The 8,758-nt window shown below is 37.3% G+C and overlaps 1 protein-coding gene across 3 annotated transcripts in view; it reads left to right on the forward strand.

Annotated features, from left to right (window-relative positions):
- Positions 1–6,758, forward strand: part of KLHL4 (kelch like family member 4) — a 76,156-nt gene extending 69,398 nt beyond the window's left edge. For all 3 annotated transcript variants that reach the window (XM_032702239.1, XM_032702237.1, XM_032702238.1), the window contains exons 10-12: positions 2,750–2,962; positions 4,293–4,464; positions 5,152–6,758. In XM_032702239.1, coding sequence (XP_032558130.1) covers positions 2,750–2,962; positions 4,293–4,464; positions 5,152–5,211 — 445 coding nt within the window. In that variant the 3' untranslated portion in view covers positions 5,212–6,758. The remainder of the gene's footprint in view (positions 1–2,749; positions 2,963–4,292; positions 4,465–5,151) is intronic.
- The last annotated feature ends 2,000 nt before the right edge of the window (positions 6,759–8,758 follow it).

An 8,758-nucleotide genomic window follows, 5' to 3' on the forward strand; every position in this document is an offset into this window, starting at 1 on the left:
TGACCTCAAGAAAACAAAGAGAAAACACAATGCGCTGAAATAAGAGAGGGAAGGTTTTTCCTCTGCTGCATGGTAAATTGATTTCAAACTTGCAGTCATGTTTTAAACATATTTCAGACCTTCTAAGTTACAGCAATGTGAAAATGTTATTACATACATATCAGAGTTTTACCTAGAATATAACTTATGGTGATACAGAATCAGCTACTTTAAAAAATATTCCAAATTTATATTTACACTTCAAAATCAGAGTATCTAAGGAAGTACCACTTGAAAGAACGTGTACAGAAATGAAGTCATTCCTCTGTCATTTTGCACCTCCTGCATGCATCTACAGCTTTTATATACAAATTCACAGTCAAGAATAATTTTTAAAATGTTAAAGCTGTATGGTGTGTTTAAGGGAAAGAAGGTAAGTTTATTAATTAAGTATGGAATAAACAGCCCTCTGTAAGTCTTATCCTACCCAGATTTGTTCTTCCCTCCATTAAATACACTGAAATCATGTGTTAATGTATTTAAACATTCTCCTAAGATGTACTTGAAAAGCCTTTCAAGCACATTTGCATGGGAACAGACACCTGTGTGAATCTACTGTGCAACCTGTACTGGACAGTGTTACACCTTGTTGTAAATCCCTATTTGAATGCAGCTGTATTTCAGAGTGAGGAAGAACAATTTCCAAATCAATGCCAATCAAAATTCTATTTTTCTTCTTCAGTAGCACAGTCTTGTGCTGGAAATACAAAAGCCTTGTGAAAGACCCCTATGTTAGAAAACATGGCTTGAACCAACCTTCCTTCTTATTTAAATCTGTGGGAAGCTCTTAGCAATTACTGTTTGTAGGGGTCAGGAACGCCACAGATACAGGCAGAGAATTGCATCTACTTTGAACATCTTTCACTGGCTTCCCTGATCACTGTAAATTCCAGAGAAAGAGGAGGATAAAGAGCAGAAACAGAGATGTCAGCAAGGGGATATTTGTAAATGCAAAACTTCTTCACATACACGTCAGGACTCTGCATTCAAACAGGGCATGACTCAAATCTTTAACTCCCAAGTCCAAGAGAGGCAGAACTGCCTCTCCAAGTCCCTGCTGTACCTCAGAGGAAATGTTCTCAGCAGAAACTCCACCAGAAACTCCTGTTGGTACCTTCCACAGCAACATGCAGGAAACCTCTTTGTCAAAGAGGAAATCCAGCCCAAGCTTGACTCTGTTCTCAATCATTCCCGATACAAAGCTGTCTCCAGCCTGGCTGAAATCACGTCTGTTAGTCTAGTGATGTCATTTCTGGCATACCAGGAGATCAAATGTCCATCACTCAGTGGTCTAACCAGGCAGAATGCTTCTCCTTTTCCCGTTTCCCTAAGTCTTGCTGTACTTTTTTCTATTCAACCCCACCAGAAAAGGCTTTACATTTCTGCAGAGCAGCACTTTTGGATCAATTAGTGGTTCACTGAGAACATCAGTCAATAATGTTATATTTGGGCTTTTCCTTAGAGAAGGGGAAACAATACCATATTTATAGACACATTAGAGAAAACAAAGAAACTCAACCAATCTGTTTGTATATACAGTGACTTCCTCTCCCTGTAAAAGCTGTGTAAACAAGCAGTCAGTATCTAATGGCATGATGTGAAAAGAAAACAAATAAAAGCCTCAAGTTCTGTATGGATCAGGCAACAAACTGCACAACCAAACTCAATTTTATCAACTGCACGTCAGAAGAGAGAGCTGTTAATTTTGTATTATTCTAAGAAGAGAGAGCTGTGAATTTTGTATTATTCTAGCAGTGGTCAAGAATCTTCTAGTTAAAACATGGAGCAGAGTGGTTTAAAAGCTTTTTCAGTCACTGGAATGAAACAGGCACTTCTGAAGGAAAATTCAGCTGATCCGATTTAGGTGACTTATTCTGGGCCAGCCCACTGTTCCCCAGGTCTCTAAGTAGTTGCAATGAGTAAATTCAATTTAATGGCAGAAAATAATAACCAGGGTTTGAAAGGGAACAGAAAAACCAGCACATCTGAACACATCTACTATTGCATACTATCACAGTCCAGCAGCATCCAGGATACCTTGAAACCACAAAGAAATTAAGGCCTTGTAAAATTCATTGACAGAAAGCCACAACCCCCCCACGTTTCATAATGTGGGTTTCCACAGTTAATTCCTACCTGTTGTAGGAATCAGCATTTTAAATATCCAGTTGTTTGCTAAATGTCTTTGGGCTGAACAGAGAAGATGGTGCCTGGATGGTACTTCCTGTCCAGCAGCTTTTCTTCAATATAAACTTTGGGGAAAACATATTTAATATAATTTTAATACATGTTTTTGAGATCTATTCTTATCATTTAAGATTTTTTATGTATTAGCAGCACAGGAAAAACACTTAATGTGACACCAAGATGTCAAATACTCCATGAGCCCATCCCAAGGAGTATTATCCGTATATTTCAAGCATATGTAGTGTCTTTCAATTCAGTTCCTTCTATGCTTCACTTTTAAAGAAGCTGACACGCATTTTTAAGCTTAATTTGCTTGAACATTTGCACAGAAAATGGAGAACATAACTCAGTTCAAATAGCAAAAAACTTTCACAAAGAAAGTCCAGAGCGTAGCTGTTGGAGAGTAAATAATGGGGATAATGACAATTTGAAAGTGTTCTGAATGAATTTAACCGAATAAAATTCCTCTTAAAGTAAATGTCTGAAGACTAAAGTTGTTTGCCTGTTTGTGTTTTTATCCCAGACTCTATGCTGTTGGAGGACGAGATGGGAGCTCCTGCCTGAAGTCCATGGAATGTTTTGATCCACACACAAACAAGTGGAGTTTATGTGCCCCCATGTCCAAGAGAAGAGGTGGAGTTGGTGTTGCAACCTACAATGGGTTCTTATATGCTGTGGGAGGTCATGATGCACCTGCTTCCAACCACTGCTCCCGACTTTCTGACTGTGTAGAAAGGTAAGGAATGTTTTGGGTTTTCTTTTTTTTTTTTTTTTTTTTTTTTTTTTTTACATTCCAGGAAGGAAATATAGAATAAAACCTCTTCACAATTGGAATGCTATGTGTGCAAAACATATCCTGCTTTTTAAAAACAATGTTTGGAGCAGAATGACTGGTTTCCAATATTGTAGTGAGAACAAAAGAATTAAACCTCAGAGGCAAATTCCCCTCAACTCCCCCCTTCTGCTTGAGCTGATCAAGAGCCAGGTGAAGGCAACTTAAGCATTAAGAAAAACTCAACATGTGACCTTTCTATTTCTCAATAGAAAATGCCAAAACCAGCCTAAACCCAGGGTGCCCTATATTGTAAGAGTTAAATGCTTTCCAGTTGTGTCTTCCTCCAATAATTTGCTGATATTGACTATAAATTTTAAAATAAATCAATATCACGTGCTGAAACAGGGAGTACTCACTACACAGGTATTTTCTGATGAGGAGACTGATGAGAAGAGTTCTTAAGAAAAAATGCAAATTCTGGACGTTTCTTTTGGGAAGTGTTGTGTTTGGGAAGTGTTGTGTTTTAAATGTTGCTTTGGCACTGTGGTGGCATGTGGCACATTGTAGGAGGATAGAGAACACTTGAGTCCTGGGTAAGAAGGGAACAGGGCAACTCCTCTGGCTCTCAGTGGGTCAGGGGTATCCATGTACACTCCTGTGTCATTTGGGGACAAAAGAGGAAAACTGAGAGAGCATCCAACCCCGAGGTGTGAATAACAGTGGATTCTGTTCTCAGTTAGATGCTGTAAAACAGGAACTACCCTGGAACTCACTTCAATTGACACTGGAAGTTGACAGAGTAGATCAGAAATAAAATCCACATTGATGTAAGATCCTGCCATACATTTTGTGTGACAAACTTAGATCCACTATACGAGGTGTTTAACTTCTTTTGCAGTGAAATTTTGTGAAAACATTAGCCCCGACAAGAAAAAGAAAACCAAAAGCTTCATGGAAGAAGGAAAAATACTATATTGAAATTAACTTTGCTGACTCAACTGGTGGCCACGTTATTATTCCCTCGGGTCCCATTTATGTTTAAAATGTATTGATTGCTTAATGGGATCGAAATGGAGAGACTGCAGAGCAAAAAGTGAAAACATGGGCATTTTCCATGGGCTTGAAGACCCCTCTAGTGGCCGAATTAAATATTGACTCTCATAACAATTCTGCTAGTTCCCAGCATAAACTGAACTGTAACATAGGAGAAAATAAGCAAATAACAGTAATTTCAATTTCAAATGTGTTTTTATGATGTATTTCTCTACATTTGATCTTCAAACATTCCTAGGTATGATCCTAAAACAGATGCTTGGACAACAGTGGCCCCCCTGAGTGTCCCTCGGGATGCAGTCGGGATCTGCCCTCTGGGGGACAGGTTATATGCCGTGGGGGGCTACGATGGCCACACCTACCTGGACACTGTGGAGTCCTACGATGCCCAGAACAACGAGTGGACAGAGGTAATGAGAAGAATCACCTCGGAAATAGTAGGAATTCGTCCTGCAGCAAGGAATAATTCTGTCTAAATAATCAATAAAACCACGTCACAAAGTTATCGCTGGTGCTGTGAAAAATGACATATCAGGCTGCAGTAATACTGCATTGGGCTTGAATTAAATACTATTGCCTGCCTTGTGAAAGAATTGGATAAAACTTCTCAGACTAAGGGGTGGAGGCTGTGCATGGGTGAGTGAACCCTGCTGCACAAATAATTTTGGGCTTTAAGTGCTTAAATTCGCCATGGATGGAGCTGGGGTGTGTTTGTCATTAGCGGTGTCTTCCAGAGGCACTTTCAAATTTTCGTATTTATGATTGTCACAGTTGAGACCATGAGGAAATACCTAAAACTTTTGTAGTTTTAGGTATTTTTATAGCCACACAGTCTGTTATTTTGGAGCATAGAACATGAAGGTCTTTTACACGTGTTAATAGCAACACTACCACCCTACATTCCTGTAACTCTTAGCAGTTACTGAATTTTGTCAAAAAGCCCAAATTGTGTTTTTTAGAGGCCTGGGTAAATCTAATTTTTTTTTAGCCTTACATCAGTTCAAATAAACAAATTGTTTTCCTATTAATCTGGAAGTAATTTCTTCCAGTCCTATGTTTCCTCCTTTTTATTTTTCATTTCTCTTTCCATTTTTTAGGAAGTTCCTGTCAACATTGGAAGGGCTGGAGCATGTGTTGTTGTGGTGAAGTTGCCCTGAGGACTATAAATATCCCAAAACTAAAGTGAGTGGAGTTTCAGAAGAAACATTTCCAGAGAGCAGCACAGACTACACACATCTCAGTAACCCTCTGCAACAGACAATAACTGAGCCATCTATTAGAGCACAAAAGTGTCTTCCTGCATCACAAAAATTGGACAGTTCTGCTTAACTGAATTATTTTATTATGCCTAAAACACAAAATACAGTAACATGTTTAAATGGTTCCTGTTTGTTAAAAAGGTGTATCTGTTATTTATAAAATGCAGTAGTAAAGTGAGAAACAGGTGTATAAGATTTCATAAACTTTTTTCCTTTCTATGTTGGCAGGAATGAAAATGTTTATAAAAAGAGCTTTTATATTTTAAGCAAATGAAAATGACTAAGAAACACATTCAGCAGAGAACTGCACAGAAGGAAATATTTGCTCATAAATATCACTGGCAACAGAATATTCTCTACAAAGCAGCTTAATTTCTATATTCAGAAACAAACCTACTAAATTAACTTTAAGATCAAATCAGAGAAGGAGAGAATTGGTTGTTATTTACCATCCAGCTTTGGTAGTACTGTGTACAAAATATCCATTTTAAGCAGTATATTGAATTGAATAATGCAATAGTAGGGCTAAGGTACCTTCATGCTATTAAATATGTGCCAACAGAAAGAAATCTCTTTTGTCAAAACACAATGCTGATATAATTTAAAATTATTTTCACAGTGCACAGATATGTGATATTTTAGTGCTGTTCTGGGTGTCAGGTTATTCCTGGATTTCTCTTTGCCCACAACCATCTGTCAGTATGTGCTGAACTAATTTGACTATTCTTGGGATAATAACCATGCATTAAACTTTAAAACAATCATATAATTGCATTCCTTGAATATAACTTACAAAATGAAATTTTTATATCATATTGATATGACAATCTTTGACCTCAGCTGAAGATTACCAGCTTTCTCTCATGTACAGTAGAAATATGGTAAGGAAAAAACCACATCCACTGTGTGACATTATATACCATTTAGATAAACATGTTTATGTTTTATCTGAAAGTAGGGGAATGCTAAGAATCAAGATTAAATGGGAAAACACCACATGCATGATATTTTCTTTTTGTGTGCCAATTTCTAATGAAGGTTTTGTTTTGTTTTGCATTAATTTCATTTTTTATATATATCATTTCAAATGCTGAAAGTGTATTTTAGAAAAAGAATGTATGTAAGATATTCTATGCTGTAAAGCACAATACTTGGTCAGTACCCACCTTAGTGTTTGTTATGTTGTTCTTTTGTCAGAAAATTCAGGACAGAGATGAAAAATCTTTGAATGTGTAGAGTAACTTTCCTGATAGAATACTGTGTTATCAGAATTCAGCAATATGCTATTTTAAAAACTTTATAGTATTAAGCCTATTGAATGCCTCTAAAGATGAAATATCATGAGCATATTTATAAAAGGAAGAACATTTTTAACTTTAAAAATGAATTATGTTTATATATAGCATGCTACATTCAAATAAAATTTACTTTCTCTGCTAAGAAAATTTAGACTATATTTTAACAACGTTGTGGGTTTTTTTTTTCATCCTTTCAAAACCAGGAAACATAGAAGGCTCAATCTCATTTTGTACTTTAAAAGAGCAAAAGATCCATAACCCCCCCCTACCGACCAAATAGGGAACAAACTCTAAGCCAGCTAAGACTCTAAAACGGGAATTATACAAACAATGTACAACTAATGTCAAGATACATACAAGAGGCACATCAAAACAAACACTGGGAGTCTGGAAATACCAGCTGGGAATCAGGTTGTGCACAGGCTGTTTGAAGCTGTTGATATTAAACTTCATTTCAACTTGTAAAGAGTAAGAGGAATATTTCACACTCAAAACATGAATTAATTCAAAATAATCTATTTTAGGATGAAACCCTGACAAGAACTATCACAAGATGAAGTATTAAGTGTTAGAAAACATAAACATAAAATTTGAGCAGATATTTGAATTTAAGCAACAAAGTGACATGTCTGAATTTTCTACAGAAAGAAGTTCCTTGGTAGTTTCAGTACTGAAGTTTGTTTAAGGTTTTTGGTTTTTTTCTCATATTATTTGTACAGCAGTGAAAAATCACGTGAAAGGAAACTAGTAATCCACAAAAGGAAATTGGACACTTAACAGGAAGATAAAAAACAAGCAAACTGGAGAGAATTTGAAGATGTTTAGACATTATTAGGTGAGAGGAAGTGCCGGAGATATTCTCTGATGAGGTGTCCTGCCTTCCCATTTCCTGGTTCTCCAAACATGAGTGGGTGCAATGGTTGTGCAGCATCTTTGCTCAGTGGATCCCTGACAGCTGCAGCACATCTGGCTGGTTTGACAGGGTGGCAGGGAGCCATTCCCAGGGGGAGCCATTCCCAGAGGGAGCCATCCCCTCTCATCCCAACCTTGCACTGCTCTGGGCTTCTTATAAGGACTTTTGCTGGAACAATGATATTATTTGTGCTATTTCTTCTTTGCCCAAATCTTGGCCCAAAGAAGATTTGAGCCCCAATCTTCTTTGCCTTCTTTCTTGCCTTTTAAGTCCTGGCCCTTAAAACACCTTTTTTCCTCTTTGGTCTGGGTGATCTCTACATGAACTGCACCAGCAATGATACTTTATATAACATAATGTATGGGGAGTAGGGACACCACTTACCTGCAAAATCAGTTCTAGAAAAGACTAAAGGTGCAGCTTAACCACTGTCATGTCTTTATCCACCAGAAGGAGATATTTAGGCCAAGAGCATAAGAACCAACTAGCCCAGAAAAATCCCTTTATCAATGATAATTTCAACACTGTAACTGGAGCATTCCTCATAGCACAGCTACAAGGCAGGAAAACTGTACTAGAGCTATTTACAGCTGTCACAGGAAAAATAAATTATTTCCCTGATATAGAATAAATATATTAGAGAAGGATTTGGGCCCAGTTGTTTCAACACACAGATTAGTTAACAAGTTAAGACTGTTCTGGATACTCTCTTCATTAAGCCAACAAGGTACATAGGAATTTGAAGCATATTTGAGCTCCCCAATCAACAAGTTTTGGCTTGTTCTCTTTTTTTGCCTTCTTGGCTGAGGAACTTACAAAACTAGCTTTTTTACAGTACAGGCTCAACTGGTTGAATTGGAACAAGAGATCTTTAAGGTCCTTTCCAACCCTAACAATTCTAAGAGTGAAAAAAAATCTTTTAACGTGAAAAGGGACAATTTGTTTTTTGTGTCTAGAAGGAAAGTCCAAGGTAATTTCCTGGAAGGGAATCAGTAAAGTGTCACGTAAGGCTAATCCTGTCTCTTCCTACATGTGTGTTTCTGTACAATATCATCACACAATGTTATTTTTTTGCTTCCCATGTGACCCCAGACTCCAGATGCTGAATAGATCCTAAATACCTGGGTTTCAGTATCCGACTCCTCAAAAGCAAAATGGTTCACTGAAATTATTACCTCAGTTTCTCTGACCTCAGTTAAATAAACTGCAATGAATTTATTTGTACATTTAAGAG

This window comes from Chiroxiphia lanceolata, chromosome 14, assembly GCF_009829145.1.
Source record: "Chiroxiphia lanceolata isolate bChiLan1 chromosome 14, bChiLan1.pri, whole genome shotgun sequence".
NCBI classification, from domain to species: domain Eukaryota; kingdom Metazoa; phylum Chordata; class Aves; order Passeriformes; family Pipridae; genus Chiroxiphia; species Chiroxiphia lanceolata.